Consider the following 18,797-nt stretch of genomic DNA (forward strand, 5'->3'; position numbering starts at 1 on the left):
TAAATTGAGAGCTTGATCCTTTGTACTTGTGTAAGCCCTTCACTACTAATAAGAACTCCTCTACTCCGTGGACGTAGCCAATCTGGGTGAACCACGTACATTCTGTGTTTGCTTCTCTGTCTCTATTTATTTACGTACTTATCCTCACTAGTGACCGAAGCAACCAAGCGAAGGTCACAAAACCTGACACTTTCTGTTGTACCAAAGTCTTCGCTGATTTTGTGCATCAACATTTGGCGCCGTCTGTGGGAAACGACACTTATTCCTACTCTCTTCAGCTGTGTCAAGCTGGTTTCTATCATTCGTACACTTTCTTTTGACCAGGCATCCCTCTCCAACATGGGAAGCGAAGGAAGCCACAGCACACAGAATGACACCCCCCTTGCACATAGTGCGAAACAACGAAAGAATGAAGGAAAACGAGTTCTTCTTCAAGCTAAAGTCGATGAGTTGGAAGCTCAGAACAACAAGATAGCAATGAGGAATGAGGTCCTCCAGGAGCAATATGAGAAGCTCTTCGAGACACTCCACGAAGCTAGGCAAGCTCAGACACGCGAGCTTGTTGCCCCCGTGGAAGTCAACCATCAACTGGGTGCCCTCCAACATGGAGGGTCACATGCATTCGACATAGATATCCCTGATAGGGAACAGATTACCCCTCGACTTGATAATCAACATGAGGCTTCTCTTAACCCAGTTGCTTCGACCCGAACCATGAGAAGTGGAGGGAGACACCTCTTTGCTGAAGGGGCAGAAGGATTGAAAGCCGTCTTTCGCGATTGTCGGGATTTCCTGAAGCAACGTCGAGAGAATTCCATCCATATAAGCTCAAAGATTAATGACCCAAGGATTTCTGAGAGACTCGGTCCCCTACCACGGCCCAAGCCGGCCACCAATTTGGGGAAGGGGCAACAAGTCCTAGAGAGACATGAGGGTACAGGGGACTCAGAGGTGTTCCGACAGACATACCCTGGAAGCCAGTACAGCGAGTCCAGGGAAAAATCACATGCCCTTGATCAAACCTTCCTAATTCCAAGAGGAGATGGAGATTTACGAAAGAAAGCTCCAGTGACACATAACTCCGCTCGGGACCCCCTTGTCCTACAACTTCTTAAGGAAGTAAACAAGTTGAAGGCTGAACGTCAGGCTGAAATACCTGACTGGAACCAACCCAGGCCTGGCCCTCTTACAAGGAGGATCCTCAACACCCCCCTTCAAGCAAAGACAAAGCAAAAGCTTGGCTTGCAACTTTATACTGGAAAAGAGGACCCGATTGAGCACCTTAACCTCTTTGAGTCCACCATGGCATACCGGATGCACACCGACGAAGAGCGATGTCTTCTCTTCCCCTCCACCCTCTCTGGTGGAGCTCTAAATTGGTATTGTCGTCTTACACCTGAGACGGTGGACTCATTTGAGGAATTGAGGAAACTATTTGTTTCCCAACACATTTTCCAAACCGATCGCTTGCACTCTGCAGATGACTTGTACACTATCCGCCAGAAGCCAGACGAGTCATTACGTATGTATGCTGGCCGCTTCAGCCATGAATACTCCCGGTGTGCCGAGGCAGACGACAAGACTGCCCTCAAAGCCTTCACGGCAGGCCTACGTGATTGTTTCTTTAAATACATGATCAATGCCAATACTTGGAAGACTTACTCTGAGGTGATGGCGCATGCTTATAACCATGCCTCCGCCGAGGCAAAGACATATCAGGAGAAACCCCCTACAACCATCCTTTATCAACAAGTGGGAGGTGGAAGCCAGACTCACCTAAATGAGAAGACCTCGACTTTCCAAACAGCAGTGGCACCTCCCCATGCCTTGCATAATGCTTCACCGAATCAACAGACATATCAATTTCAAGGCAAGAGGAAGGATTTCCATCCTCACCACTCTCCTTTCAGTAAAAAGAGTAAGGGACACTATCCCGATAACCAAGGGTATCGCCACAATAACGCTCGCCCCCAGGCAGTCAATGCAGTGGGTCAAACCCGCGTCAAGATACCCCATACCCCAAGGTATGAGACATACACGTCCTTGAATGCCACATGCGCGGCCATTTACCCCAGCATAGCTCACTTGATACCAAAGCCAAAGCCGAGGCACCCAGATTACACGCCCCCGAATAACGCGGGCATGTTTTGTTGCTACCATGAGCATAACGGCCATGATAGCGAGAAATGTATCATCATCCGTGATCGTATTGAAGCTTTGGCACGAGAAGGAAAAATTGATCAATTCCTTCTTCACCCTCAAAGGGATAACCGTAACCAACGCCAGGTGAATGTCATATATTCCATAAGCGGCGGCACACCCATATCTGAATCTTCCAATAGGGCCATGAAAAACAGTGAACGAAGTCTGAGGCCTGGTCACCAAGTGTTTCACGTGGAAGACATCAGGGGAGGGAAGTATCAAAAACCTAACTGGGATCCGATATGTTTCTACCCTGAGGAAGAAAGAGGCATCATCTACCCTCATAACGACCCATTGATCGTGGAGGCTCACATAGCCAACTTTGATGTTCGACGAATCCTCGTAGACACAGGGGCTTCGGTCAATATCATGTTTGCCGAAGCTTTCAGGGCACTCAGTGTAGCTGAACACTTGCTCGATCGCTCGATTTCTCCTCTGATAAGCTTCTCCGGTGATATCGTGCAACCTTTAGGGAGCATACATTTACCCTTTACTATTGGTACAGGCCCTTACACGGCTACCATTACCACTAACTTCCTAGTGGTTGACTGCCCAACGGCATACAATGTCATCTTTGGGCGCACAGGCATCAATGATCTCAAGGCTATGGTATCCACGCATATGCTGTTGATGAAATTTCCAACCCCCCATGGCAACGGCTACATCAGAGGAGATCAGCTTAGTGCACGATCATGTTACAACACTTCAGTTAAGCAACAACACTTGCCCGGACCCAAGGAAACCCTGTCTGTACATGACCAAGTCACAAAGACCAGCCTAGATGAAGCGACCTTGGATCTTCCTGATAGCAACAATCAACCCGATGATCCTCGAGATGACTCTTTCACCCAGCAAGCCCAACCTGCTGAAGAGTTGGAGAAGGTACCTATCTCAAGAGATCATCCAGGCCGCATGGTGAATATTGGCACCACATTGTCACCACCCCTTCGGTTAGCATTGATATCTTTTTTGAAAGAGAACACTGAAGTCTTCGCCTGGTCATACGAGGACATGCCAGGCATCTCTCCCGATGTCATCTGTCATCGTTTGAGTATTGACCCCAAGATCAAGCCGGTGAGACAGAAGCGAAGATCTTATGACGCTGAACGATACGAGGCAATGAAAGCAGAAGTTGAAAAACTCAAAGGCATAGGCTTTGTCCGTGAAGTCAATTACCCGATATGGGTAGCAAATGTGGTCCTTGTTAGGAAAAATCCGACCAAAGAAAGTCTTTCGCTTCAAAAGGTCTTGTGGAGGATGTGTGTTGACTACACCGACCTAAACAAAGGGTGTCCGAAAGATAGTTTCCCTCTTCCTCTTATTGACAGGCTTATAGACTCTACGGCAGGGTGTGAGCTCTTGAGCTTTATGGACGCTTATTCAGGATACAACCAAATCCTCATGAACCCCTCAGACCAAGAACACACGGCCTTCACTACTGACAGGGGACTATATTGCTATAAAGTCATACCTTTCGGCCTAAAGAATGCAGGAGCAACTTATCAGAGACTGGTCAATTCAATGTTCGCCGAACAAATTGGGAAGAACATGGAAGTTTACGTTGATGATATGCTAGTCAAAAGCAAACATGCTGACCAACACATCACCGACCTATCTGAAACTTTCACCATTCTAAAGAGGTATCGAATGAGGTTGAACCCCAACAAATGTGCCTTCGGCGTGGGCTCTGGCAAATTCTTAGGCTTCATGATTAGCCAACGAGGCATTGAAGCTAACCCTGAAAAGATCAAAGCAATCCTCGACATGAAAGAGCCAATAACTTCAAAAGACATCCAAAGCCTTACTGGCAAGGTGGCAGCCTTAACCAGATTCATCTCTAAGGCCACAGACAGATGTGCTCCTTTCTTCAAAGCACTCAAGGGAAATAAGAAGTACATTACATGGACGGAGGAATGTGCCAAGGCATTCAGGAACCTCAAAGAGTACATGAGTAAAGCCCCTCTGCTCTCCAAACCAGAAGTTGGTGACACTCTCATCATCTATCTATCGGTTTCGGCTTCAGCAGTCAGTTCTGTTCTTATTCGAATGGACAGTGGTGTCGAACGGCCCGTCTACTACGCTAGCAAGGCCCTACAAGATGCGGAGACACGATACTCCAACATTGAGAAATTAGCTCTAGCATTGGTCATGTCTGCTCGGAAACTTCGCCCTTATTTCCAAGCACACGCCATCATCGTGCTTACCAATCACCCTCTTCGACAGATACTCCAGAGTCCTGACACGTCTGGGCGAATGATCAAATGGGCGATAGCATTCGGTGAGTTTGACATCTCCTACCAACCAAAACCAGCCGAAAAAGGTCAAGCAGTAGCAGATTTCATCGCCGACTTCACATATCCTGTTGACATTGCTTCTACACCTGAAGCAGTAGCTTCATTACCATCGGAAGCTCAGAAAGTAGAATCAACGACCTCAGCATGGAGTCTGTATGTTGATGGCTCATCCAACCAACAGGGCTGTGGAGCGGGACTAGTCTTGACTACGCCCGACAAAGTAGCAATGGAGTATGCTCTTCGTTTCAAATTCAAGGCATCAAACAATGAGGCCGAGTATGAAGCCCTTCTAGCAGGATTACGTTTGGCCAAACACCTCGGGGTTAAACAAATTGATATTTTCAGTGACTCCCAATTAGTGGTCAACCAGGTTACCAACAACTTTGATGCTAAGGACAGCTCCATGGCAGCATATCTTGCGCAAACACAACTTTTGCTCAAGCACTTCCACTACCAGATCACCCAAGTTCCTCGAGCGGCAAACAGTCATGCAGACGCCCTGGCTCGCCTCGCCTCAGCTGTGGAAGACAAGATTGGAAGAAAAATTCATGTCGAACTGTTGGCAACACCAAGCACCATGGCCGCAGAAGTATGCAACTTACAACAGGGGGATAGTTGGATCACCCCGATCTATAATTTCCTTGCTCATGGCACCCTCCCAAATGATAAAGTCCAGGCTAAGCAAATTCGATACAAGTCTACCCGCTACCTGATCATCAATGATCAACTCTATAAGCGAGGTTTTAGCCTGCCATACTTAAGGTGTCTTACGCCTGCCGAGGCGGAAATCGTCATTCGGGAAATACATGAGGGAGTCTGTGGAGATCATGCTGGATCTCGGTCCCTAGCACACAAGACTTTTCGCCAAGGATATTACTGGCCAACACTCCACCAGGATGCCATCAAAGTATCCCGCTCATGTGACAAATGTCAACGATATGCAACTATTCCTCATTCCCCTCCAGAGCCTCTTACTCCTATGATCAGCCTTTGGCCCTTCGCCCAGTGGGGACTTGATTTGATCGGCCCAATGCCGGCAGGGAAGGGCAAAATCTGTTACGCAGTCGTTGCAGTGGACTACTTCACAAAGTGGGCCGAAGTAGAACCCTTGGCAACCATTACTGAGGCAAAGATAGAAGACTTCGTGTGGAAGAACATCCTTTGTAGATTCGGAATTCCCAATGCGATAGTCACTGACAATGGGCGACAGTTTGACAACAAGAAGTTCAGGTTGTTCTGTTCTAAGTTCAACATCAACTTATGCTTTGCCTCTCCAGCTCATCCCCAGTCTAATGGACAAGTTGAGGCCATCAACAAAATAATCAAGCGCACTTTGAAAACCAGCTTGGACAAAGCTAAAGGCTGTTGGCCAGAATTTGTACCCCAAGTTCTTTGGTCATATCGCACTTCATATCGGACTTCAACAGGAGAAACTCCATTCTCACTTGCCTTTGGCACAGAGGCGGTTGTCCCTGTTGAGCTCGAGCAAGCAACATTCCGAGTCCAGAACTACATTCAAAGTGAAAATGACAAACAACTCACCCTCAACTTGGATTTAGTCGAGGAACACAGAAACCAAGCTCACTTGAGGAATGTCGCCTACAAGCAGCGCATCTCCAATTATTATGACTCTAGGGTCAAGCCTCGTTCTTTCAAAATAGGAGACTGGGTCTTAAAGAAAAGATTACTCTGCGACAGAGTCCCGAGTGAAGGCACACTTAGTCCAAACTGGGATGGACCGTATGAAGTCATTGGCATCAGTCGCCCTGGCTCTTACACACTTAGAAGCTCCGATGGCAAGACCCTTGGCCATCCATGGAACGCTGATCACTTGAAGTACTACTACAAATAGACTCACGATGTACAAGTGTTGAGCTATAGCCGTTCGGCATCCTATGTAATGAAGGCCATTTGGCAATGAATTCAATAAAGAGGTAATTTAGCCAACTCAGCCCTCACTCTTTTACATTCATAGCAAGCGATGCCGGAACCCTTCTCAATCAGAAAGCAATCCGTCTTCCACAGTCACTACAAAACAAGCAAATGAAGACCGTGTCAAGCGCCAAAAAAAAAAAAAAAAAAAAAAAAAACAGCTTCATCCAAAAAGCTTCACCCGAAAAGCTTCACCTCCAAAGCTTCACCCACAAAGCTTCACCTAAAAAGCTTCACCCAAAAAGCTTCACCCGAAAAGCTTCACCTCCAAAGCTTCACCCACAAAGCTTCACCCAAAAAAAAACTTCACCCGAAAAGCTTCACTTAAAAAAGCTTCACCTACAAAGCTTCACCTAAAAAGCTTCACCCAAAAAGCTTCACCCGAAAAGCTTCACCTCCAAAGCTTCACCCACAAAGCTTCACCTAAAAAGCTTCACCCACAAAGCTTCACCCAAAAAAAACTTCACCCGAAAAGCTTCACTTAAAAAAGCTTCACCTACAAAGCTTCACCTAAAAAATCTTCACCTAGAAAGCTCCCTCTACATACTTTCATCTACAAAGCTTCACCATCAAAGCTTCACCCAGAAAGCTTCATCTACAAAGCTTCACCATCAAAGCTTCACCTCGAAAGCTTCATCTACAAAGCTTCAACACCAAAGCTTCACCTACAAAGCTTCAACACAAAACCTTGCTCCAAATAAACAAATTTTGTTCACAAAACCCAAGATGCCCTTGAACTTGTACAAAAACACTTGGGTAAACATAAACATTTTTTGTTTTACACCCACAAGGGCCCAAAATTTTCCTTCTTATTTATTCACTTATATATGTTCCCAAACATATTATAATAGATCCAACAACAAGCCAAAGTCCCAAGTTTCATAATGGACAAAAGTACAAGCAATTCATCAATAATGAATGTGCTACAAAAATTGGAATCTGCCCCAACATAGAAATCCAACCCAAGAGACTTTTTCTCTCTCTCCCTCTTCCGCCTCCTTTCATCTATCAAATTTCTGCAACCTCTGCTCTTCTCCAATGGAGCTGAATTTTGGACACCCTATAGTTCTTGAGCATATGAACAACTTTCAAGAAGGAACCATTTCTGTTTGAGCGACGGAAATTAAAGTGTTGAAGCTCCAAACATGACAGTCGGATTCTTGCAGATTTCGAAGCTGCTGTGATGTTTCGAAGATCTGGAAATATTTAACCATTAGTTCATTCTGAATTTTTGATATGTTATGAAAGAGACGATGAGGAACAACTTCAATGAAGAAAGCATGCCGATCTGAACAATAGAAAATGGAGTTTCGAAGCTCACAACAAATCTGACGGGTTGACAGAAAAATAATAACCAGTCATTCATCATACCTGGATTTCTGGAGTTATACTGCTCCGAGGTATCTCAAATTTGGATATGTTGTAGTTCACGAGCTGAGGAACAACTTCAATGAAGAAAGCATACCGATCTGAACAAGAGAAAATGGAGTTTCGAAGCTCACAACAAATCTGACGGGTTGACAGAAAAATAATAACCAGTCATTCATCATACCTGGATTTCTGGAGTTATACTGCTCCGAGGGATCTCCAATTTGGATATGTTGTAGTTCACAAGCTGAGGAACAACTTCGATGAAGAAAGTATGTTGATCTGAACAAGAGAAAATGGAGTTTCGAAGCTCACAACAAGTCTGACGGATTAACAGAACATTGATGAACAGTTACTCATCATACTTGAATTTCTGAAGTTGTACTACTCCGATGGATCTCCAATTTGGATATGTTGTAGTTCACAAGATAAGGAAAAACTTTCATGAAGACGACTTTGCAATCTGAGCTATAGAGAAAGGTGTTATCTTGCATCCACTCAGGCTGATTAGTGGAAACGAAAAGCAATTCCACCAAAGAAAAGATGAAAAAGAGAGAAAAGCTACTAATTGCACTTGATCTTGTCTAGTCAATAGCATGCAGCATCAAACACACAAAAGTTGGAAATATTTTTAGATAAAGCATATACGAATGTGTGACATCGAAACAAGGATTCGTTACTTTGACAAATTAGTAACACGCGAGACACCTCATTCGGCAACTCTCTTCGCCTGAAGACTTGGGGGACTCCCACCATATGCTACTGCACCTTGATACTCGGCAGTCTCACAGCCACTCAGTGACTTGGATTTTTCAAGTCTCCAACCGAGAAGTTTTCCTCACTCGGGAAATTAAGGGAACACTACCTCAAACTACATGCTTCACTCACAAAGCTTCAACAATACAGGTTTCAACAAAAGCAAAAATTCAAAGAACTTTATGAAGAAGGCTTTGGTGTATTTAACACAATATGTTGAAATGAAGCAAAGCTTATTTATTAATATTTTCGATAAGCCACAAATATGTACATATACATGAGTCAAAATAAACAAACAAAAGGGAGCCTTCACAAAGGTTGCTTAGGGGAAGTCTCAGCAGTCGGTAGAGCCCCAGAAAGAGAAAGCACCGGAGGGTGGTTATCCGGAGCCTCAGTACTTGACAAAACCCCAGAAGGAGGAGGCATTGGAGGTTCATCATTTGAAGCTTCATTACCAGGTACAACCCTAGAGGACGAAGGCAATAAATGCCTTTGGAACAAACCCACAAACCGCTGATGATCAAGTAAAACCTTACCATCAGATTCCTTCATCTGGTCAAGCTTCCTCTTCATGTTTGTAGCATAGTCATGGGCGAGCCGGTGCAACTGCTTATTCTCATGCTTGAGCCCTCTAATCTCCTGTTTGAGACTCATCACTTCAGCAGCCAATGATTCAACTTGGCGGGTTTTAGCAAATAGGCGTTGGGCCATATTAGACACAGAACCTGCACACTGAACACTAAGAGCCAGACAGTCCTTAACAGCCAACTCATCAGACCGTTTGGAAAGTAGTCTGTTATCTTTGGGAGTGAGAAGGTTCCTGGCCACCACTGCAGCGGTCATATCATTCTTCATCACAGAATCCCCAACGGTAAGGGGACCAGTAGGGGATATGAAGGATGGGCGCCATATGTTGTCTGGAGAAGGCGTGGCTGTCTCTTCTCCAAGGTTCAAGTCAAAACGACGGTCGGAGGGTCCAGACATTTTCAAATGTGTTGAAGAAGGAAGAGGTCAGACAAATCAAGATCTTAGAAGTGCAAGAAATGAGCTTCTACTGGTAGAGATTCAAGTGTGCTGTGGAACTTAATGTCAGCCTCTATAAAAATCTGCACTCGACGGAGCTTCAGAAATCGAAGAGGCGTTTGCTTTCTCAAAAGCTGGGCTGCTCAGAGACCACGAGGGCCGATCTCAGAAATCGAAGAGGCGTTTGCTTTCTCAAAAGCTGGGCTGCTCAGAGACCACGAGGGCCGATCTCAGAAATCGAAGAAGCACCTGCTTTTTCAGCCTCGTCAGCACCTGTCACATGCACAATCAGCTTTGCGGAAATTACGGGCACTCTGTCGAAGATTTCTGGTGAAGTAGAAAGCACGTGAATCTTACTGTTCAATCACCGCTCTCCATATGCACCATCAACTCCTCGGGTACCACATATAACTTTGTCAAAGATCTCTGACAAAGTTTAGGCACGAGAATTTCGAAGTTCCAGCTACCCTACTATTACCCATAAGGGTAAAGGAACAACACCACTGCTTGACAACTGGAAAGTCCCTATGTGTGTCGACCTCCGTGTTTTGCGGCAAGACAGGTTGGCAAGAACGTCCAACCTTTACTCACATTCGAGAAAAGACTCCCAACATAATTACTTTCTAAAAAATCGGAGTAGCACCGCTTTCCGAATCTCGAGAGTCAGATCCTCGACGGGATTGCTTGTTCGAAAACCGAAGAGGCACAACTCTCAGAACTTCGAGAGCCAGATTTCCTTAGATAAAGCTTGTCTGTAATCTTCACACGTAATATCAGCTTTCCAGATACCACATACCACTTTTTCAAAGTGCTCTGACAAAATTAAAACACGTGAAGCTGGCAGCTCGCACTACATTGCTGTGACCAAGAAGGGTAAAGGAATAGCATTACTACTTGTTATTGGGAAATCCCTATATACATTGACCTCCCTCCTCAACGGACAGGCAAACCTGCAAAAATGCTCAACCCTTTCTCGCATTCGAAAAGGCACCCTCAACATAACCTTTCGAAATACTCAGCTTTATTTCCCCCCGATAATACCTCAGCAAATAAGCCACACCAAGAACAAGAGTATCTCATATCATCAGGGTCGAAAGCAAGAGTATCCCATATCATGCTTTCTCCCTGTCTTTGTCTTTGTCCTTGTCCACACCTGCAGGACAAGGAGAAAGAGAGCAGTCAGTCGGAACCTGAAATCAAACCTCCAATTTGGAACTGACTGCCTGGAGCCTTTGCCTGGTTGCTTACTTAGCATTGCTCTCGAGTACTCATCCTCAACTGCTGTCAAGGTCACGAATTCCACCGGCAAATGCCTCATGACAGTTGATCAGATATTGGCTCTTTACACTGAAGCTGCCAAGCGTGGATGAGTCACTATGAAGGAATGTTCTGAAGGACCATTTAAATGCAAAGGTTGCACACCACTTCTGCCATGCAAAAGATTGAAGCAGAAGGTTCAACGGTGAGCTGAAACAGATCACTACAGCACGACACCTTTCCATACCACATTCATTATTCCGTTAACAGCAAAAGTATCCCATATCATCAAGGTCGAACGTACTCTAGATTTGATGGACTTGTTTTGACCCTCAAATTTTTGAGTCGGCCTTATACTCTGAAGGGCACCAGAAAACCCTCCAGCACAGTTCAAGAATAAGCCTGTGGAAAGTTACTTCTTCAAAAGCAAAAGTATCTCATATCATCTCTTATCCATTTGCTTCTCCTTATCCTGGCAGTTGAATGAGAGACAAGGAGAATGAGAACAATCAACCGGAAGCCGAAGTCAAACCTCTGATCCTGGGTTGCTTACTTGGAAGTTTGACTGCTTACCTTGTCTGTCACCTCTTTCGGCAGATCTCCTAGCTCGGCGACTTGGGGGACTCCTACTATAGGGTTTGTATCACACTTGACTAAGCCCGAAACTACAACTAAGCTTCAAGTGAAATTGATACATTACCTTGTGCGTCAACATCAGCTAAATACACCATTCCCGGATGGAGGAAAGGTACTTCCAGAGAAGGGCAGATGAAGATCAGACCACACTTCGGTACTTAGAAGTTTCGTGATTACTCAAGGGATTGGATCTTGCAAGTCCCCAACCGAGGAGTTTCCCTCACTCGGGAACTTAGGGGAGCACTGTTTGTACCATACTTGACCAATCCCGAAACTACCGAGCACCGGCCAACGCTATACTGTCAAGGACCCAGAAGAGTTCCCCTCCGACCAGGAGGCCAATCACTACTCGACACGTGTCAAGATTAGAAGCCAATCAGAGCGCAGCACGTGTCAACATCAAGAACTAATCATAACATGACACATGTCAATGTGACAAAGCTACAAGTTTTTCTATAAATAGGGGTCATCCCCCCACAATATTGCCTAATGCCATTTTGTGTTAAATCATTCACAAGAACTCACTAAATTGAGAGCTTGATCCTTTGTACTTGTGTAAGCCCTTCACTACTAATAAGAACTCCTCTACTCCGTGGACGTAGCCAATCTGGGTGAACCACGTACATTCTGTGTTTGCTTCTCTGTCTCTATTTATTTACGTACTTATCCTCACTAGTGACCGAAGCAACCAAGCGAAGGTCACAAAACCTGACACTTTCTGTTGTACCAAAGTCTTCGCTGATTTTGTGCATCAACAGGAATTATCATTTCCACCAGAAGTACTTCTGTTTTCAGAACTATTTGAAATCAAAGTGTACTGGTAGTTCATACCAGGAAACATCAAAATAGAAATATGCGGACTTTGAGAGAGAACTCGCAGCCTCCGGTCTCGACTGAGCAACAAGTAAAATGCCGAAGCAGATCAATGAGATCAAGGATTTCCTTCTAACTGCAAGAAGGAAGGATGCCCGCAATGTCAAAATCAAGAGGACCAAGGATGCTGTCAAGTTCAAGGTTCGGTGCTCCAAGTACCTTTACAGACTTTATGTGTTTGATTCCGAGAAGGCCGACAAGTTGAAGCAATCTCTTCCTCCAGGTTTGAACGTTCAGGACCTTTGAACAAGGATTTTGGAGTAGCCGGTCGCGCTATCCTACCAAGACTCGATGAAATGACGATATGCATGCCGTTTCTGTTAAAAAAAAATTGCGCGCTGCGCGCTATCCTTATTGACCCCCCCCAAACATTATTTCTTGGATCCGCCATTGATGGTTCGGTGGTGATTTAAGCTAAAAAATTGATATAACAGTATCTCATCGTGGGTGCTCTGGTTGCAGGATGTTTTTAACTCTAATCTCAGGTTCAATGCTAACAGAAGACGGGTTCGGTCGATTGTGGCTTTCACCCATTGGTTTATCTGGAAAGCCCGTTGTAACTTTGTGTTTGATCAAGTGTCAATCAATCCCACCTAGGTAGTTTTGGCAATATCCAATGCGGTGGGATCGTTATTGGATGCAATGAAGGCCCCCGAGGCAATTGGGACACTGGTGATTGTTGTGAATGGCTAGGTTCCACTCTAGGTTCCATTATGGATTCCTCATTCTTCCCCATATACAAAAATTAATGTTGATGCTAGATGGTCTAAGGCGTCCATGTCAGGGTTCGCTAGGGTAGTTTTGAGAGATGCAGAATGGCATTTTATTGCAGTAGTGAGGTACTCGATTAAGGCTCCCAATGATGTGGAGGCTAAAGCTTTGGTGCTGCTTTATGGGTGCGAATTGTGTGCCTCTATGGGTATTTGCTCGGTAATTTTCGAATCGGACTCTCTTGAGGTCGTCTTTTGCCTCTATGATTCTCTTGAAAATGGCAATTATGAGGCTTTTCCTATTTTAGCAAAGGTGGAACAGCTGGGGGGAGCTTTCCAAAACTGTCGCTAGTCTTGGGTTCCAAGATTAGCCAATATGGCGGTGGATGGTCTTGCGTTAGTTGATTGCCCAGAGATATGTGATGTTGTTTGGGTCGATCAGCCCTCATCTTTGTTGGTTTTTGTATTGAACAATGATGGTCTTCCCTGTCCACATTAGTTTTGTTTTGGCAGTGTCTGGGGTGACGTTTTCACTTGGTTGAAGCGTCACTATTGTTGTATCCCCTTACATTGTTTTTTTTGGTCCTTCTAGCTTGTTGATTGCCTCGCGGTAGGCTTTCCTGTATCTTATTGGCATCTTTGCCTTGGAATGCAATTCCTAGTTTACCAAATAAAAAATAAAAAAAATTAAGGGTGTTTTACACAACCCCTTGCTCCATCCACCCCTATGTTGTGTTAACCTGGTTCTCTTCCTGCATGTGTGGTGGTTGGGTGTACGGATCTAGATGACTTGGTCAATTGTAGAGATTTAAGTTCTGATTTTTTCGTTGGATTTTCTTTCCCTTTTTTTTTTTGGCTTTTTTAGTTGTGCTTAACTCTTTATGGATCCTCCGTTCGTCTTGGTTCCTACATGGCAATCACTCTGGTGGTTACTGGTGAGAGTTCAACGACTGCTTCTATCTGTTGGAGATTAGGTTTTTTCTGCTTGTGGTGTGCCCTCTGTTTAAGGCCTTTGTCAATGTGGGATTGGGCCTCCCACTATTTTTCTTAGATTGTTGGTTGCCTTTGTAATTTACTTTGCCAAATAGCCAAAATGGTCCCTGAGATTTGCATAACTCATCACTTTGGTCCCTAACATTTCAAATCGATAAAAGTGGTCCCTGAGATTGTCCACCATCCATCATTTTGATCATTCTGTTAAAAACTCCGTTAATTGTCCCAGAGCTCTTGGCCAGAAGTTTGGGCAATTTTCAAAGTTTCGTAACTCAATCGTTTCTTAACCAAATTCGACCCATAATATATCAAAATGAAGATAGGAGAGTGTAAAATAAGATTATACCTATTTAGAAGCCCAATGGTTGCCGGAGATGGCTGGAAAATAGCCTCAAAGTTGACTGGTCTGAGGGAAAACTTGAAAACTTGCCGAAAACTGGGTAAACTTTAAACGTTCATAACTTCTTCAATACTCAATGAAATCAAGTGATTCAAAAACGGAAGTCATACTTCTCGATGAGACGAAAAGAATGGTACCTTTTTCGATGGCTAACTTGCCATGTTTTGGCTGAAAAAGGGCTCAAAACTGGTTGTCTATGTCTCGAGTTAGCCACTTTTGAGCCATTTTCAAGCCAAATCACTGCAATTTAGCCGTCTAAAAAGGTACCATTCTCTTCTTCTCGTCGAGAAGTATGGTTTTCATTTTTGAATCACTTGATTTCGCTGAACATTGAAGAAGTTATGAACGTTTAAAATTTACTCAGTTTCCGGCGAGTTTTCCAATTTTCTCTCGAACCAGTCAACTTTGAGACTATTTTCAGGCCATCTCTGGCAGCCATTGGGCTATATAATCTTATTCTACACTTTTCTATCTTCATTTTGATATATTATGGGTCGAATTTGGTTAAGAAACGATTGAGTTACGAAGCTTTGAAAATTGCTCAAACTTCCGGCCAAGAGCTCCGGAACACTTAACAAAGTTTTTAATGGAAAAATCAAAATGATGTATGGTGGTCAATCTCATGGACCATGTTTATTGATTTGAAATGTTAGGGATCAAAGTGATGAGTTATGCAAATCTCAATGACCATTTTGGCTATTTAGCCAATTTACTTTTTAAGTTTTAATGAATTTCAGCTTTTTCCTACAAAAAAAAAAAAAGGTTTGAGATGAAGTTTTCACATCATCTGATGCAATATTCCTTTCTATGGACATGGTCTAAGCCTGATTGGAAACTGTTGATGTTACTAATCCGCAACGATGATCTTGTAACACCACGTGATGACGCAGAAATCCCTTTGGTGATTAACTAACTCTGGCTTTGACTAGTATCACAGTCAGAAACTATGATCCAAACGAACTAAATTGCAAACGCTTTGCAACTTAAGTAGTTACGAGCATAAAAGTAAGTGTTCGGAAAAGTAAAACCCAAATCTTGAAACAAAATAAACCCCTCAATTTTTACCGATTCATAAGCATTCAAAATGGTACAATAATACACATGCATGATCCTGCATGTAAAATTACATAGCAATACATATGGTTGCTGAATCTCCATTTATTCCACTGTTTTGGGGAAAGGACTAAATCCGGTCCTGACCATTTTCTCCAGAGGCCAAAAGAGGGGATTTGGGAGATTGTCCCACTCGTACCACTCCCAACCATCGCACTTGTTTGGCTCCAGGTTTTGGGGCTCCTGATCTGGATCCGCCGCCACTCCGCGCATGAAAACCGTCACGTAATGCGACGGCTTCGGCGGCTCTAAGAACAAATTGTTCGTGACCGTCAGCAACTCCATCTTCTCCTTCTCAATGTCCAGCCCAGTTTCTTCTTTCAGTTCCCTCGCCGCGCACTCCTCAAAGCTCTCTCCTGCAAAAATTACAAAACGCGGCCGTGGAAATTTGAAAATTTGGAACTGATTCAACGAAATTAAGTAATTAATTTGGGATTAGGACAGAAGGGGGGAGAAAACCCATGCGAGAATTACCGAATTCGAGATGGCCGCCGGGGAGGGCGAAGGTAGAGTCGCCGACGGAGGAGCGGCGGCGTCCCAACAGCACCGTTTTGCCTCTCAGCAAAAACACCACCACCGCCACTCTAGGCTTCGCGGCGGCGGCTGTAGTCCCGTTTTCCATTTTGTTTCTGCTCTTGTACGCAACGCACCTGACCCGACGCCAGGACTCGACTCACTTTAAAAGCAAGGCTGATTCACTGTTTTGCGGTGGACCCTTCGGTCAAAACGCTGTTTAATGATGTCGTTTCGACCCCATTCTGCTTTAGGGCTTTCCCGCCACGAATGCTGGGAGTTGACCGATTGATTGACGTTGAATCTCTTTTGTTGAAACTTTAGGGTTTAGGATTTAAATACGCGGTTAGTCCATAACACCAACGAAAAATAAGTATTTATTGTACATTTCGTCATGCTTGTGCTACACGCAAAAATGCTTTTGGACTTACCCAGCCTCACTAACAAAGTTTAATAATTTCTTTTTAAGAAAATTGTTCGAGAAAATTATCATTATGTCGTTCTTTTTATTTTATTTTATTTTATTTGTAAGCGAAATGGAGATTTCTTTTTCATATTTAATTGTATTGAGCCCGTTGTATGACTTGATTCAAATAATGTTTAATGTGGAATAAAATGGCTCATGACTGTGACATGCTACATGCTAATTTATTTTTTTAACGAGTTTATGTAGTTCAAATATTTTATATATGTTTTTAAATAGTATCACATGATGTTATTAATGTTAAATATCAAATCTTATTATAACACGTAAATTAACAGTCGTAGATAACTGTATGAGATTGCTTTGCTATGAGGCTTGTTAACTAATTAACTAATGGGTTTGGCAAACCTGGATCAACTTACCTAGTGGATGAAGAAGACCAAATTACTAAAATGGGCCTTGTCAAGGACTTTTTGCTTGTTGGGCCTGGAGCCCCAATTTACCCAAAAGAAGGAAAAACAATGCCCGTCCAAATAGGTGTCAGAAACAGTCGCTTTCTTCATGCGGGTATTCAGCTTTGAACGATGATACTCGTTGGATTTTCTTTGTGATAATTTTGGGATATTTAATTATATCCGTTTATCATATATCATGAGATCAATTCTTATCAGGTACTGTTTATATTCAATTTTAAATAAAAATTATTACAATGATTTATAATCACACGATATACGATGAACGAATATGACTGAAAATTTTCAAACATCTTCACAAAGAAAATCCGGATCCTCTTTCTTCAGCTTTGATCGAGAATGGTAGATGAAGAAAGATTTTGCCAAGTGGCTGCACCAAAAGTAAATATCTAAAAAGTTGATCAAATTTTTTTTGGCAGTTGAATGCAACTATGCAAGTACTTTATTGACCAAATATATCACGAGGACTAGCCCTTCGCGTCCTCTTTTAACCAACTTTGTCACACACTCAAGTCTCACAACCAATTCTTGTGATAAAATAAAAGTTAAATAAAAGTCACAATCAATATTTAAATTATTTACGAAATTATCATTTTTTTCGTTGAAATATTTAAAGATTAAAGATCAATACAGAAATAAAAAGTGGAATGTAAACTTCATCCTATTTGATGAGATATGGAAAAATTAATGAACACTGATGATATTTATCGATTCACAACAGAAATTTTGATGAACTCATTACAGATTTCGAATTTTAAAATTTTTATTTTAGAAAATTTTCTTTAGTTTCTACTAAATCTGAATGAGTTGATATATTGCCTCATTGCAAATTTTCATAATTTGTCGAAATATCAACATCTATATTTTTATAAATTTACACATTGATATTTTCAACTACGTAAATATTTTAGTTTAACATATTAATTTTAGTGTAAATTAGAGTTGGATATAGGTGACAATAAACAATAAACAACAAACAATAAAAATATTCTTAAAAAAAACAATAAAAATAAAAACCTTCCATCTCTAAATACACCATTTCTTTTTAAAATTTTTCGTTTTTCATTACTAATTAGTAAGCTACTATCTTTTAAGTAGAAAACAAAAAAGAAAGATTCTTTTCCTTTCAATTATCTGTCAAACTTGTTGATCAGGATAAGATCTGTGCTAGGAATATACCGGTATGATCCCACCAGTTTTTTATTATATTTATTTACTCCATTATTTGTTGAATTATTTATTCATTTTATGAATAAAACTAGATTTTGTCCCACCACTTATTCTAGAGTCTAGTGATCTAATGTAATGCGAAGGAGACTAATTATATAGATCAAATTTTATAAATTATAGTTATTGATAATTTGCGTGTTAATGCGGAGTCCATTCTTACCCCCAGAGTCTTAAAGAAACACATGCTTAAAGGAAGAAAGGCCCAAGAGACGAAAGACCAAGGCTCAATAGAATTAGGAAGGATGAGCCTGAGTGCTACAGACAATCGCTTAGCAGTCTGGTTTGTCTGCTACAATGAAACCAAGCGCTTCTCCATAAAGTGCTTTTCGACCAGCAACATCAAGTTGGTATTGACAACTTTATAGCATGAAGTCCCTAGAACATAGAGATATGCCTATTCAGACATCAACTCTAAGTCACGTGGCGACTATCAAAGAGAACATAAAGACTGGCATATTAAGCACTCTCAAAGAGAACAAAGGGGTTTGCCTATGAAAGAACGTAGAGGCTGACACATTAAGCACTCGGGTGTGGATTCTCACCAACCTAGGGGCGAGCAAGGCGCTCGGTACACGTTGTCTCAAGATAACATGCAAGTGG

The 18,797-nt window shown here is 42.8% G+C and overlaps 2 protein-coding genes and 1 long non-coding RNA gene across 5 annotated transcripts; 1 reads left to right on the forward strand and 2 right to left on the reverse strand.

Moving 5' to 3' along the window:
- Positions 1–6,579: 6,579 nt before the first annotated feature.
- LOC126594876 (uncharacterized) lies at positions 6,580–8,432 on the reverse strand. 3 transcript variants are annotated; one of them, XR_007613458.1, is made up of 5 exons: positions 7,981–8,432; positions 7,800–7,897; positions 6,996–7,624; positions 6,782–6,938; positions 6,580–6,651 (listed from the first exon to the last, which is right to left on the reverse strand). It is a non-coding gene; the product is annotated as an uncharacterized LOC126594876 (long non-coding RNA). The 3 variants fall into 3 exon arrangements; XR_007613456.1 differs by having other exon boundaries at positions 6,782–7,624; XR_007613457.1 differs by lacking the exon at positions 7,800–7,897 and having other exon boundaries at positions 6,782–7,624.
- Positions 8,433–12,373: 3,941 nt separating this feature from the next.
- On the forward strand, positions 12,374–12,606 carry LOC126594875 (60S ribosomal protein L38-like). Its single transcript, XM_050261135.1, has one exon. It carries the CDS (start codon positions 12,378–12,380, stop codon positions 12,585–12,587), a length of 210 nt encoding a protein of 69 aa, XP_050117092.1. The 5' UTR covers positions 12,374–12,377; the 3' UTR covers positions 12,588–12,606.
- A 2,873-nt stretch (positions 12,607–15,479) lies between these two features.
- LOC126594877 (nudix hydrolase 1) lies at positions 15,480–16,220 on the reverse strand. Its single transcript, XM_050261136.1, has 2 exons — positions 16,032–16,220; positions 15,480–15,913 (listed from the first exon to the last, which is right to left on the reverse strand). Exons 1-2 carry the CDS (start codon positions 16,177–16,179, stop codon positions 15,603–15,605), a joined length of 459 nt encoding a protein of 152 aa, XP_050117093.1. The 5' UTR covers positions 16,180–16,220; the 3' UTR covers positions 15,480–15,602.
- Positions 16,221–18,797: the final 2,577 nt, after the last annotated feature.

The sequence above is a fragment of the Malus sylvestris genome, chromosome 13 (genome assembly GCF_916048215.2).
Source record: "Malus sylvestris chromosome 13, drMalSylv7.2, whole genome shotgun sequence".
Lineage (NCBI taxonomy): Eukaryota > Viridiplantae > Streptophyta > Magnoliopsida > Rosales > Rosaceae > Malus > Malus sylvestris.

Bases quoted from the DNA above. Each gene is read 5' to 3' on its own strand.
- LOC126594875 (XM_050261135.1), top strand. From the start codon at position 12,378: ATGCCGAAGCAGATCAATGAGATCAAGGATTTCCTTCTAACTGCAAGA.
- LOC126594877 (XM_050261136.1), bottom strand. From the start codon at position 16,179: ATGGAAAACGGGACTACAGCCGCCGCCGCGAAGCCTAGAGTGGCGGTG. The intron at 15,914-16,031 runs GTAATTCTCGCA...TAATTTTTGCAG, and splicing joins CGGCGGCCATCTCGAATTCG to GAGAGAGCTTTGAGGAGTGC.